Here is a 15,221-nt window from a genome sequence, read left to right as displayed (position 1 = left end):
TGCCGGAAATGCCAATAAAAGCCAACTTATCCGATCACTGGCTGAGGTAGGTCACTGATAAGGCCAGTGATGGACAGAGCACGCTTTATCCAGCTTTTCCAGCGTATTGATTTTCTGCACCTTTTTTTAATCCAGAGTTGCCCTTTAAGCCGACCTGTTTTCCTGACATGTCTGTCTTATGAAATTCCAAAAAACGGTGATGTTCATTTATTAGGACGAGCGCCAGTCGTAATGCCCCTGCACTGGAGGCGGATGCGGCAAAATTTATGTAGAGGCAGGGGTGCACCACCAATGAGGCCAAGTGAGGCAGCACCAGGTAGGGGCAAGAAGGGGGGCAGCCGAAGGGCCATTGGCTGAAGGGAAGGGGTTAGGTTAAGAAATTGGCATTGGGGAATGGAGATGGGGGTGCTGCTCAGGCAGCAGAAAGGCTAGGTGCACCCCATAACTTTGGCATTTGGTTCCGCCGGCCTTGCGACATGGTTTAAACTGCACCAGCTCCCTTGCTGGAGTAGTTTAAGACCATTTTCCACGCCATAAACCGGCGTAGAAAATGGTAAATGAGACGGGCCAGCCGGCCTACTCTCATGCTCATGCCATACCCCCTGGAAAAGTGGTGTGAGTGGGGAAAGTCGCAGATTTTGCAGCAAAACCGTTTTGTGACAAAATCTGTGATGCAAATACGCCAAAAAGTGGCGTATATTTTGTAATAAATGACCCCCAATGTATTTTTATTCCCTTAGAACTCTGCATTGGGCTGTAGGACTACATTGAGCATTACCAATCCCTATAGGACCACATTTAGAAACATGTGTGCGGAATTACAGAAAGAAACACTGGCTCTAATCTGTCTGTACCAGTCTATGAGAGGTTGTAGAAACAAAATGAATCTGACTGCTGGCAGTGAAGCGCAGTACAGAACCCCATTCACATGCAGCACAAAAAATCCACTGCAGATTTTAAAGCATGCTGTGGATTTACGACATGTCCTATATGTTATTGATACTGTAAAGGATGAGATCTGCAGCAAAATCCACAGGAAACACATAGTAAGTTTGTCCTGAATGTGTCACCAGATGTGCTTTTGTGACGCAGAGGGGTCTTTGGGCCCCCTTAGATACTTGGAACTATTTGTGCGTCCCTTTTATTTATTCTGGTTTATTACTGTATTTAATATTTTGTTTATTTGATGGGTTTCTCGGTGCGCTCTGCAGCTTTTCCTTATTTATTTATTATTTATAATGCACTAAAATAAACTGAAATGGAAACTTTGACTTTGTGAGATTTCCTTTTATCGTAGTTGCTGCACCTACTATTACCACCAGAGGGCAGAATTGTTTTACAATTACTGTATATAAGGTTTAGTGAAAAATGGCAAAAAAAAAAAAAAAAAAAAAAAAAAAAAAAAAAAAAAGCATTATGACTAGAGATGAGTGAATCGCTCAAAATGCAAATTCAGGTTTTATTCGTCTGGGTCGGTCCAAATCGAATCTACCTGATTTCAAAGTGATCCAATTGGCCTGAAATTTTGTGTATGGCACTGAACAATCCTAGAATTCATATATTTTTTTTCTCATTTCTCACTTTTTTGAAAAGTAATTATCTCTCTCTCTCCAAAATTTGCCTGAATTGAATCACCAAAAAATCATCTTCACATCTTACTTTAGAATTGTTTCATCTCTAGTTATGACCATAAGATGTGAGTACAGCTTTATTCTTTACACTGGGAAAAGAAAAAAATTATAGCAAAAGAAGATACTACCGGGATCAGATGGGAAAATGTCGTTTGGCCCCAAATGCATCCAATCCAGGAGAACTTAAAGGCGCTGTACACCTTCGGAGGCAATTTTTGTTCATGATTGAATTTTACTCATTTGTTGCTGTTCTGTCACAAAGAGTTAAAGGGATTCTGTCACCAAGTTTTGGGCGATAGAGCTGCGGACATGCACGGCTAGATTGCCACTAGCATGTCCGCAATAAACCTGTCCCATAGGGCTGTGTGCTTTTATTTTCTTTAAAAAAGGATTTAAGAGATATGTAAATTAGTCTTGTACGTGCCCAAGGGGCTGTACGAACCTTCCTGGTGCCCAGCCGTGCCCGCCTGTGAAGGAGCCCAGCACCGCCTATGTCCTCCGAATCTTCTCCTTTCATCAACGATAGATTGCCGTAATCTTGCAATGCGCGAGCTCGCGCATGCGCAGTTCTTTCCCTGAGGCTGATGCCAGCACAGGGAAGGAACACTATACCGGCACTGTGCATGCGTGAGCTCGCGCACAGCGAGATTACGCCAATCTATCGGTGATGAAAGGAGAAGATTCGGAGGACATAGGCGGTGCTGGGCTCCTTCACAGGCGGGCACGGCTGGGCACCAGGAAGGTTCGTACAGCCCCTTGGGCACCTACAAGACTTATTTACATATCTCTAAAATCCTTTTTTAAAGAAAATAAAAGCACACAGCCCTATAGGACAGTATATTGCGGACATGCTAGTGGCAATCTAGCCGTGCATGTCCGCAGCTCTATAGCCCAAAACTTGGTGACAGAATCCCTTTACGGTAACTGTTTTTCTAGCTGTGTGACTGGTACTTTCATCTAGTAACCAGTCATCTAATAAACCTTATCTGTAAATTACTGAGAGGTCATAAACACTTAAGCCACATTGTTATCAGTAAGATAAGAACTGAGCTATAATGAGTGTTTATAATGTCAGCGATCAGCGATAAGGAGTCCATCAGCTCCCAGCTCCCCACAGGCTGCTACTTGAGCATCTCAGCTCTGTACAGAAAAACAGGACTCCATATTTTTTTTAATAAAGACCAATTGAAAAAATGATTTTCAGCTCAAAATGAGTACAAGGCAATAATAATAATAACAACAAATAAATGCCCTCAGAGGTGTACATAGCCTTTAAGCAAACATAACAAACACCAGTCAAGCTGATGAGCAATTAGTCAAATGAGTAACAGTTAAAGGGATATTTTCATATTCCACTGGATAGAAGATAACTTGATGCGGTAATCTGGAGACTTTTGCCCTGTCTTCACAGCTGAGGAAGCAGGCAAGAAAACAGCGAGGAGACATCAGGAACCCAGTGCGGCCGCCCAATAACACAGCACTGCTGCTATACCTCGAGCAGAGATGGTTCTGCTCCGTTCACAGTGCTAGTTCTGGGACAGGAGGCTGCAGGGAACCACTGATCGGTGGGGGGTGCCGGGGGTCAGACCCTTACTGATCGGATATTAATGACCCATCCTGGGAATAGGTCGTCAATATGTGACCCCTGCAAAACCCCTTTCAAGGTATTCTCACCTGTATTACCATAGTCAAACACGCCTTGCTAAGAAAAATCAGCACCCAAAGTTGCTCTAATATATACAGTATGTTGTACATAGGTCCCATCTTATGGTCAGCTGCGATCTGTGACTTTTAACATGGCAGGTGTATGTGGCACCGGATTGGAATAGGACATGGTCTAATAGATCTCTTTTCTAAAGTAAAAGGACTACAGTGCCTTGGTGGGACCTGGCTGAAGTCTACAGTCAGGGGTGCACCACCAATGAGGGCAGGTGAGGCGATCGCCTCAGGCAGCACCAGGTAGGGGAAAGAGGGGGGCAGCGCAAGGGCCATGGGTAATGAGCACCATCATTGTGGTAAAGGGGTGAGGTTAAGAAATTGGCATTGGGGGTGGCGCCGTTTCAGTTTTTGCCTCAGGCAGCAGAAAGGCTAAGTGCACCCCTGTCTATAGTGCACTCATGAGTATGTGACCATTCACTGCTCAGTCCTATAGCTGATCTGGATCCAGATAGATCTCAGTAGATGCCCCTGAGGAAGCGAGGCAGCGAAACCCGGGTCGGGCAGGAACCTGACGTTCTGACATTTGTATTATATGCTTTTTGTCTACCAACTCTTGTGAGTATAATAAAACCTTTTAAGAAAAAAACTGCAAAGGGTGCTTCACTATTCTGCCTATCCCATTTGAACCCTTAGAGGAGGAGATCTTTTGAAGATTGGATCCTTTGGGTGTTGGGAAAAAGGGGCTCATCCTCTGCCATCCACGTTTATCGGGAGACTCGGTTCAGAGCAGCGCGGTTCCAAAACCCTTCATATTGTATTCACCAGTGTGTACGACCTACCACACTATTCCGGGACCAGCAGCAGCGCAAGTAATCTGTCCGTGTGGGATACAGGACTGACTTTTCATTTTTCTATTTGATCTGGATCCAGGAAGATTCTCACAACAGAAATAAGCAAATGACCAAGCTGTAATATGAGCTACTGAGGGGAGGATGGCAGAGGCTGCCAGTCTAGCGTCTGCACCTTGGCCAGGGGGCTGGCTGCAGCAGATCTTGCTTCTCACTGTCATGTTTATACTGCCACCTGCTGGCCAGGAGAGTTATACACACTATATGATACACAGCTTTATATAGGCCTGTCATCCCCCTATGTGTCCCCTTTTTAGAGTGACATTCCCCATAGCCCTCTTGCTCTGCATTAGATAATGTTACTCCAGAAATTGTCGGGTTCATACATTATCTCCTCATTTATTGGTGTTTGGTGCTTTCATCTTTAGATTTAGGTTCGTTTTTTGCTGTTGATAAAAATGGATCCTCTAGTGTCCCTATGACCATGTGAAATGAAGGCAAACATACCCATCCTGTGTCCTGCCCAATGTGATCAACTAATCCCACTATGAAAGGTAGGATATCACGTTAGAACGCTGTACTAGGGGACAGTACCGGAGATGTGCTGTCACTGGAGGCTTATAGCAGTATTTGAGGGATTATACCGACATGCTTTTCACTTCCATACCCTGAAGAGTGTCAGACTTGGGCACTTTGAGCCACAAAGTGAACGATCCTTAGGAGTGGACTGGCCATTCACTGTACCAGTAGAATTCCCGGTGGACTGTGGGTCCGGGAAATCATCAATGTAACATCATGTGATCCCAGGAGACTTTTATATAGTTACATACTGTATATTCCTGGCACTATAATCCCTTATATTGTGTCCGGTACAGTAGAGCACAGGCAGGGATTACCTGGATTATCTTCTGTGCCCTAAATGACCATGTATTAAATGATCAGCTCTGGACTGGATGGTGAATTCATAGTCCTTGTCCACAGTAAGGACTGAATCCTCTCAATTCTACACTCTTCCTCCTACCAGTGAATATGCAATTATGTGTGTGGTCTCAGCAGTACCGTATTTTAATATGAATTACCTCAAAATAAATGTGAGGACAGATCACACCAAAACCACATTTAATAAGGAATTAGTACCCTTTCCTTTCAATATAGGTTCCCACAAAATACGATATTTTACCTTTTGTGTTAACTCATATTGTAAGCTCTTGCGAGCAGGGCCCTCCCTCCCAGGGCTTTAGTTGGTTATTACTAGTGTTGAGCGAATCAAAGCATCGAGAGTGGAATTCTATCTGAAGTTTAGGAAACATTTGATTCGCCACGAATCCGAATTACCTTGACCTTCATGGGAACGACTCAATTTTTCCTAAAGGGGCGACTGAAAAAAATTAAAAAAGTTAAAACAAAAATGTATACTCATTTCATCCACTTGATCGCGGAGAGGCCGTCCGCTCCTGTCTTGAAGAAATCCCGCCAAAGGACCTGCAGCAAGCGTGAAGGCGTCACCACATGATCATCCTGGACGTCCAAATGCTCGCCGCAAGTCCATTGGCGGGTTATCTTAGCCTCTCCGCTATCAAATGGATGAGATGAGTATAACTTTTTTTTTTTTTTTAACCCCCTGAACACCTAAATGTGTCTCAGATGCTGCGATAAGTGTTGAATGCAGCATCTGAGGGGTTAAACGACAGGGTTAGTGCGACAGCCTTTTCCCGTCATTGCACCCACTCAATACAATGAAAAGCGATTTGTGACTATTCTTGACGAAATTGGGTGATGCTGCTAAATAGAATTTTTCAAATTTCACTCATTTCTATTCCCCTGTAATTGTATGATGCGGTTTGATTTGTACATGAACGCGCTGAAATGTAAAGCGCTGCAGAATATGGTGGCGCTATATAAAGATGATTATATTATCACATTATATTCATTCCTGGACAACAGAAAACAAGCCACTTTAAAATAAAGGAAAAACCATAAAAAATGAATAAGTTATACCCCCAACCCCTTTATGGCTCCACTTTCCAGCTCTGCCTGTGATGGCTTTTTACTTACAACAGAAATAATATCATAAAAAACACATGGTGACATACAGTACAGACCAAAAGTTTGGACACACCTTCTCATTCAAAGAGTTTTCTTTATTTTCATGACTATGAAGGCATCAAAACTATGAATTAACAAATGTGGAATTATATACATAACAAACAAGTGTGAAACAACTGAAAATACGTCATATTCTAGGTTCTTCAAAGTTGCCACCTTTTGCTTTGATTACTGCTTTGCACACTCTTGGCATTCTCTTGATGAGCTTCAAGAGGTAGTCCCCTGAAATGGTCTTCCAACAGTCTTGAAGGAGTTCCCAGAGATGCTTAGCACTTGTTGGCCCTTTTGCCTTCACTCCGCGGTCCAGCTCACCCCAAACCATCTCGATTGGGTTCAGGTCCGGTGACTGTGGAGGCCAGCTCATCTGGCGCAGCACCCCATCACTCTCCTTCATGGTCAAATAGCCCTTACTTTCAACGCTTTCCCAATTTTTCGGCTGACTGACCTTCATTTCTTAAAGTATTGATGGCCACTCGTTTTTCCTTTACTTAGCTGCTTTTTTCTTGCCATAATACAAATTCGAACAGTCTATTCAGTAGGACTATCAGCTGTGTATCCACCTGACTTCTCCTCAACGCAACTGATGGTCCCAACCCCATTTATAAGGCAAGAAATCCCACTTATTAAACCTGACAGTGCACACCTGTGAAGTGAAAACCATTTCAGGGGACTACCTCTTCAAGCTTATTAAGAGAATGCCAAGAGTGTGCAAAGCAGTAATCAAAGCAAAAGGTGGCTACTTTGAAGGACCTAGAATATGACATATTTTCAGTTGTTTCACACTTGTTTGTTATGAATATAATTCCACATGTGTTAATTCATAGTTTTGATGCCTTCAGTGTGAATCTACAATTTTCATAGTCATGAAAATAAAGAAAACTCTTTGAATGAGAAGGTGTGTCCAAACTTTTGGTCTGTACTGTACGTAGGTCCATCGAATGTGCTTTGGCACATATTATAGGTCGATTTATATAACTTTTTATTACATTTTTCTAATTACAAAAAAATTGGACAAATAAAATACAAAGGTAACATTTGGCAGATGAAGCTGGGAAGGCGTTTAGACAATTTAGCAGATTGGGCAACATAAGGGCCATACCCAACTGTTTAAAGGGGTCTACAGGAGCATTGTGAATATTACAGAGTAAAGGGTTATTCAAGTTCTATAATGCCCCCCCCCCCCCCCATATGCTCGGGCCCCTCACAGAGGCTGTACTTACCTCTCTCCCCGGCACCTGTGTCTATTCTCATACTGGCACGGCCGTTGCTGCATCTCCCTGTTGCGTGGATGAAAACATCTGGCGGAGGGCGGTTGTCAGCTAATAGCCTCTTCCCTGGTGTCACCCGCGATGCTAGAGAGACTTGTCCCCGCCACAGCCTTCTATTGACGCTGGCCGTCGTGCTGGTATGAGTAGCGACCCGAGGAGAGGGGTAAGTACAACCTGTGCGAGGGGCCCGGACGCATTGTGGGGGGGGGGGGGGGGGGGGGGGGGCATTATAGAACTTTGATAACTCCTTTAAAGAGATTGATATTTAAGTTAAAGCCGGTTCCATCCATATTTATTTTTTTATGGGCGACTTGAAAGTTTTTTCATAGCAAAAATGCCAACTCCAGAGATTAGCTGAATGTCTGTGGCAATTTTATACAAATTTCTTGTTTTCCCCTTTTTAACAGACATCCTTTTCTTTAGTAGCGAGCACAACAAAAAAAAAAAACTGTTGTCCTGTTACAAAATTGTAATAATGGAGGCTAACTGCGGCCAAACCTTTCTTGTCATTTTTCCCTAGGCGAAAGTCAGGAGCTGGCAGTGAATGTTCATTCACCCGCCTTGGCACAGAGAGACAGCAGAAGAGAAATCGTGTATTCTGTGTGATTTACAGTAAAATAAATATTGCAAAATCAACTCATATTAATTTAAAAATGTACTTTGCAAATTCTGATTCAACAATTGTAAAGAAGGTGTCAGAAACTAAGCATTGACAATCCAATCTTCCACTCAAGGAAGCAATCTAACAACTACAAGTTTTATGATTAGTTTGGCCACTAGAGGGCACTATAATGCCATTATAAGGAAGCGTATTCATTGACCTGGCTGATATTCTCATAACCCCAATTGACTTCTGCTTGTATCTGTGTACAGCAAGACTGCAGTGTTCTCAAAATGTCAATTGTAGCCATTGGTTTCAAGCTTCTTTCTCCCTCCTGAAAGTATCTGTCCAGCCCTCCAACTATTTATTATTCAGCCTGCATATCTAAAATGAAAAATAAAGCAACTTTGTTTTTTTTTATTTGATTATACCGTATGTTTTGCCGGATGATAAGATGGACCTAGGTTTCAGAGTAGGAAAATCAGACCTCAGATCCGATGAAAAATCACTAAATAGACTTGCCTCACCCACCCCTGGTCTTCTCTGAGCCCGCTCTGCACTGGGACCTGACATTACACAGAGCCAGGATACTGCGTCCTGATGCTACACACCGTAAGGACAGTGCAGCGAGGGCTTGGAGGAGACCAGGGAGCGGTGAATACAGCCAGCGCTAGCCGGGCCTCACTCACCTCCATAATGGAAGTGTTCACTAGTATTTGCTTTGGGGGTGGGAGGTAAATGTGGAGGAGAGTCTTATAAAGTGAAAAATACAATAAAATCTCCTACTGCTTTGCATCTACAGCTCCTATGAAGACCTGTGTCGCCACGGTTACAGAAAACATCAAGCCCGGGTTGTAGGGTTTCATTGGTCTCATACTCATTACTCTACATTCAGGATGATGAATACACGTCTGACTGCAGGACAGCGCCATAGAGCACTGTATTCATGCTATACTATACTTGCCAATAGATTTTAATAACTTTTTTCAAGTAAAGTGTTAAGGAAACCCTGAAGCTGGAAGGACAAGGACTTTCTCTGCATGGGTTTATCACCAAGTCCACTTGAGTTTATTCCACACGCCAGGTTCCTACTTAAAGAGACCTTAAACCTCTTCAGATATGTCTGTTTTGGCAATCCCCCATGCAATAAGAATTCTGGAACATCTATTCCTATGACTCAGTGATGTTCATTCCTTTAGGTCCAGATGGGTGTTACCAGTTAGGGTTGTACCCCTGAACAGTCTGACACAGACAGCATTGATTGGATAGGGGGGCAGACTGTGCAGGAACACGCCCTCAACTGGTAACACCCATCTGGACCTTCATTTCAAACATTTAGGGGGTGTCCCTGCACAGTCTGGCCCTATCCAATGAGTGCTGTCAGTGTCAGACAGCAGGGACACCCCCGCCCCCCAAACTGATAGCAGTTCGCAACTAAGATCCGGGTGGGTGTTATCAGTTTGGGGGGCGGGGGTGTCCCTGCTGTCTGACACTGACAGCACTCATTGGATAGGGCCAGACTGTGCAGGGACACCCCCTAAATGTTTGAAATGAAGGTCCAGATGGGTGTTACCAGTTGAGGGCGTGTTCCTGCACAGTCTGCCCCCTATCCAATCAATGCTGTCTGTGTCAGACTGTTCAGGGGCACAACCCTAACTGGTAACACCCATCCGGATCTTAGTTGCGAACTGCTAGTAATTAATTCATAACTTCTAATGGGAATAATAAAAGGACTTTTCTTCTCTTCACATTTAGCTGAGCCATACTGTGCACAGTTATTCCTCATAATCACTTAGCAGAGCGAAGGTGATGGTTATGAAAAGGCTTTAATTTACAAAAGGCACAAAATCAGGGAGACAGAAAATAAAAATGCGAATAAAACCATAGATACCAACATCCCAAAACATAAGAGCAGGCTACTAATAAAAAAGCAAATCAGACAGAATACACAGGAAGGACAAGGCGTTTCCCATTGTAAGGGCTCATGCACAATGCTGTATTACTGCTCAGTACAACCAGAGGTAATACGGCACCCACAGACTTCGATGTACCGTATGATCATACACATGACATTATCCACAGCGCTTTACAGAAGATTAACCCTTATGGGTGGCATTAAATGGAGCCAAACAGACTCCGCTCGTCTCTGTACAGCACTTGTGCCCACGGCTCCATCTTCTGCATGAGGTCAAGCGCTCACAAGGGAGAATGTAATATTTCAGTAATAAGCTTGTATCCACATCCAAAGACAAATGTAAAAGGAATAAAACGGAAACAATAAACCTCACAGCCATTCCTTTGTAGGTAAATCTTGGAATAAAAAAAAACTAATGGTAAAAGTCCCAATATGTAACCAAGTGCAAATAGCAATATAGAGAAAGCTCAGCAACAGAGCATCCAGAGCACTGAAATGGTCAAATAGGCAAAATGCAAGGAAGGGAAAATAAAATATACTCTTGACTAAGGGACCATGATAGGCCCCGTTCTGGCAGATCTCCCGACTAAATATCCAGGATTCTGTGCATCCATGGACTAAAGGCCCTTTCACACTGCTCGATGGAGTAGATCAGGGATCAGCAACCTTCGGCACTCCAGCTGCTGTGAAACTACAACTCCCAGCATGCAAACATGCTCGGCTGTTCTCAAAACTCACATAAAAGTGAATAGAGCATTGTGGGAGTTGTAGTTTCAGAACATCTGGAGTGCCGGAGGTTGCTGATCCCTGGAGTAGATGATTGTTAGGAAGGAAGCGTTCATTTCCGACAACGGCCCCTGCATAGTATGGGGAGCAGCGATCACTAATGCCATTGCTCGTCCCCATGCCGAATCACTGTTTGCTGACAGCAGAGGCTGATTAGACAATTCCGCATGAATGATCCTACTATCGTTTCGCTCTTTCTTCGGGTAATCGACTGCGCCTTTACACTGGTAGATTATCGCTATAGAGCATTGGTACAAATCATTATCAATAATCTGCCCGAACACTGGGCAATGTAAAGGGGCCTCAAGGATCAGACTAGTCTCGTCTAGCTCTATTAACCAACACTCTGTTGTGTATCCATTCTGGACAATTGGGTGAATTCTAGCAGAATTCTCAGTGATGGAGCCAGTCATGTGCGCGTCAGAAAGATGAAGGTTGCATGGAATATTACATGAATAAGGTATACCTTTTTTTAAATAGAAAACCCTGACTTAATAAACTTCTAAGCATGCATGTTAGGAATCGGTTACCATGCGCACGGCTGGAAGGTGGCGAGTTAATAGTCAAAACTGTTCAGATCATTTGCATTGCAAAGAATTATGTCCATTAGATGTAAAGTAGGAGCAGTTTTACCAAGCTCTACAATGCGGCGGACCCTGGAGGTCAGCTTCTCTTGACACACAGGGAAATTGTGTTATTGTCTATATACAGCGACTAGTATTATACAAGCCAATGTAGTGTACATTAGGAAACAAAAAGACACGTTTAGTCCTCAAAAATAAATTCCTGTTCAAGCTGTTCCATTAGTAGCCAAAATACAAGTCCACACACAGCGGAAAGGTCTCGGTCATCAGCCATTAATCTACTCCCAGGGCCTTCAGCTGGCGCTCAATCTCTTCGTCTGATATGGTGGTCGCCTTCGTTGAGGAAGCGGAGGGAAGTCCTTTAGCTGCTGAGGGTGCCTTTGCCATCTAAAATAACAAGGTTAGTTAATAAGAAGATGGCTGGAGGTTAACAGCAGCAAACGATAACTAACAAGATTTAGGTTATTTATCTGAATGCAACATTTCTAGTTAAAGACAGGAATACAGAGTATCAGCCGGCAAAGATAACAACCTCCTCAAGATAACACAACAATAGATCGCTTGTCCACCTCCTGACATCCCTGACATGGCCTTTCTGCAGCCAAGTCCCATTTAAAGTGTTTTTCTAGTACTTCGATATTGATGGCCTATCCTTAGAATAGGTCATCAATATCAGATAGGTGGGGGTCCGATACCTGGCACCTCCACCGAGCAGCTGCTGGAGTATACAGCGGACGGAGATGGAAGCAGAAGGCTTTGTGCACTGTGCTGTGGCCGTACTGGGCGGGTGATCAATTGCCATTTTAGTAGATCTCAATTTCATCACATTGGGGGCAACATTTGGCCACAATACACTGCCTGACACTCACTGAAGATGGGCTACCGCCTTAAAGGAGTTGTCCAGGTCCAGAGCTGAACCTGGTTCGGAGCTGAACTCCGATGCTCTCCTTTGCCCTGCGCTAAATTGCGCAGGGCAAAGGCATTTTCAGGAGATCCGGTGACATACCGGGCTCGCCTTCGGACCGTCAGGAAGAGGCTTCCCGCCCAGCAGAGAGCCTAGTGACGTCACCGGCACTGATAGGTGGGCTTTAGCACTGCCCTAGCCTGTAAAACGGCTAAAGCCCGCCCATCAGAGTCGGTGAAGTCACCAAACACACTGCTGGGCAGAAACCTCAGCCTGGCAGTGTGTTATAGTAAATAAAAGAGGAGAATATCTCAAGGGAGAGCATCGGAGCATGAACTGCTCCGATGCTCTTGTCAGGGGGGCTGCCTGGGTGAAATTTTGAGTATGTCCGGGTTCAGGTCTGAACCCGGACAACCCCTTTAAATGACGCAGTCAATAGCATCCGCAGCATCTAGGCAGTTATAAAGCGGGAAGGGGAATCTTCTGTCCCCATTTGAATGCAATTGCAGGGTGCTGTGTTCCCATGGTAGCAGGGGGCCTAAGCTCCCAAGTCAGCCTCGACTGTATATTTATTAGACTGTGCCACAGGCATTGCCTAATAAACTGTCACAGTGATTGTACACTAATGCATTATAGCCTATCTCCTTCTTGACTGACAGGCCTAGGCAAGATGACTATGCAGGAACCTGGCCCTGCATCAAGAAGGAGAAGTAGGGGCTGGCAGAGAAAGCAGGAGGAGCAAGAGCACAGAGCGGCCTAATATCACCCTTGGTGCACATAATCGGGTTGTCCAGTTTTTTTTATATTGATATTGTTACAGAATGAGGCAGAGGATCGCAAAGTGAACTCCATGGTGATTGGCTCTCTTCAAGGCGTTAGTAATGTTCACAGCAAAGACTCTAGAGAGTATTCTACAACTACATATATAGATATAATAATAATAATAATAAGCTACTTATTTCATATTAGCAAATTACAATGTTCTTCCATTACAACACTACTGGATCTACAAAGGAAATATGTTGGACAAGACATTTACAGCTCTGAACCCGGACATATCCCCTGCTGTCCCCACTCAGCCCCTCTGAGATGAGCATCGGAGCATTTCATGTATCGCTCAGGGCAAGAACGTTTTCATTAGATCAGGTGATGCACTGGGTCTCGGTTAGGCTTCCGCCTAGCAGTGGTCCCAGTAGCATCACCAGCACTAAGGGGCGGGCTTTAGCGCTGCCCTAGCAGTTTTACAGGCTAGGGCAGCGCTGAAGCTTGCCCTTTAGTGCGGGTGATGTCACCGGGCTCATAGCTAGGCGGACGCCTAACAGAGACCCGGTACGTCACTGGATCTAATGAAAAAGCCCTTGCCCTGCACGATTCAGCGCAGGGCAAGGGAAAGCATTGGAGTATGAAATGCTCAACTCAGAGGGGCTGAGTGGGGAAAGATGGGGATATGTCCAAGTTCAGCTCTGAACCCAGACAACCCCATTAACATCGGAAATACTGCAATATTATAAGGTCCCTGCATTTCTTAGCCAACTATTGAGCTTAGTACATACCTTTCCTGAGATTTCAATTCCAATCTCATCCAACACCTGGTTCACAATGTCCTGGCTTTCCTCTTCATCTTCAGAGGCATCAAAGATGTCATCCAGTGTGTCGTTTACTGCAAAGGACACGAGCAAATAACAAATTACTGTATATCTCTAACAGCTTCCCTTGTGTAATCTCTATTACTATATATTCATAAATGGCCACTGAGCAACTGCTGCATTGGTTCTAGAGCTCTGGTTTAGTTGTCTTGCCTCCAACCCCCTTACAAAAATCCAAAGTGACATCACCCACAGTATAGTAGGTCAGTAAGCGAAGTACAGGCAGCAGAATGTCTAGCATTCCCATTGCTCTAGGGCTGAACAGAGAAGAATGAGGGGTCAATGATCACCCCTCCACTCCCCGATGGTGGTGCTTAGTGCCAGCATACGACTGGAAACGTCTTCACTTATTCATGAGCAGCAAGAACGTGTCTTACTCATTTCTTCTGTCATTTCCATCTTCATATTTTCTTTCTGGAAATTTTGCATCGTTTGCAGAGTTTTCTGGGGATCCATCTTCTTGTTCACGGCTTGCATTGTCTAGAGGAAAAGAAAAACAAATTAAAAAAAACCCCACTTAACTCTAAATGTGTTCTGCAAAATCAGTCTACCCTATGGAGATCAAACATGTTTGGGTCTCACAAGGCTGCTAAGAACCTGTGCTCACCTTTGCTGTAGTGGACATTGCGCCCGCCATCTTCATCTGTGAGCTCATGACTTTGGTCTGCGTTGACATAGAGGTGACTTTGGAACTAACGGCATAAGTTCTTGTTTTCTGCTTACGTAACTGCACCAGCTGCTTTGCCAAAATCGTGCAGGCGTCTTTATTACCTGTCTTGGCCATCTTCTTTATTTCCATTTCCTGTGGAAATTTTTATTTTTTTATTATATATATATAAATTTTAACATATAAAAAAAAAAGTCTAAAAGTCTAACCATAACTTATCAATAAGTAAGTCCTGGAAAACCGTGTTATCAATATCAATTAGCAAAGGCCTGACTACCAGCAACCCTGTCAGTCAGCAGTTCTCAGCAGCTGCGGGGCTAGGACCAGGCACCAGAAATTCATACACTGTAGTGGCCGTGCCTCGTTACTGCAGCACTTCACCCATACATCAGTGCCGTTCCAATGACTGGTTCAGGAGCCACAGCTCTTGAAGACAGATCAGATAGGTTATTAATATTAAAGGGGTTTTCCACGACTTGCCTAAGAGGAGTACATTACTGCTAATTACTCATGGAAGCCGAAGAATCAGCCATTCCCGTCTAGTGGCAAGGTGATCTGCACCTGCAACAAACTCGCCTCCCTAGTGGCACACAGACTCTACTTGAC

The 15,221-nt window shown here is 44.1% G+C and overlaps 1 protein-coding gene across 2 annotated transcripts in view; it reads right to left on the bottom strand.

Moving 5' to 3' along the window:
* Positions 1–3,048: 3,048 nt before the first annotated feature.
* Positions 3,049–15,221, bottom strand: part of CHMP2B (charged multivesicular body protein 2B) — a 34,810-nt gene continuing 22,637 nt past the window's right edge. Inside the window, exons 3-7 of one of the 2 annotated variants that reach the window (XM_040423251.1) lie at positions 14,556–14,750; positions 14,326–14,428; positions 13,856–13,962; positions 11,646–11,785; positions 3,049–3,176 (exon numbers count right to left, since the gene is read on the bottom strand). In XM_040423251.1, coding sequence (XP_040279185.1) covers positions 11,672–11,785; positions 13,856–13,962; positions 14,326–14,428; positions 14,556–14,750 — 519 coding nt within the window. In that variant the 3' untranslated portion in view covers positions 3,049–3,176; positions 11,646–11,671. Of the gene's footprint in view, positions 3,177–11,295; positions 11,786–13,855; positions 13,963–14,325; positions 14,429–14,555; positions 14,751–15,221 lie in introns of those variants that run through there. The other variant, XM_040423249.1, reaches the window with a different exon arrangement.

The sequence above is a fragment of the Bufo bufo genome, chromosome 3 (genome assembly GCF_905171765.1).
Source record: "Bufo bufo chromosome 3, aBufBuf1.1, whole genome shotgun sequence".
NCBI lineage: Eukaryota > Metazoa > Chordata > Amphibia > Anura > Bufonidae > Bufo > Bufo bufo.
The sequence above is the reverse complement of the archived record's forward strand: the minus strand, read 5'-3'. Positions and strand labels throughout refer to the sequence as shown.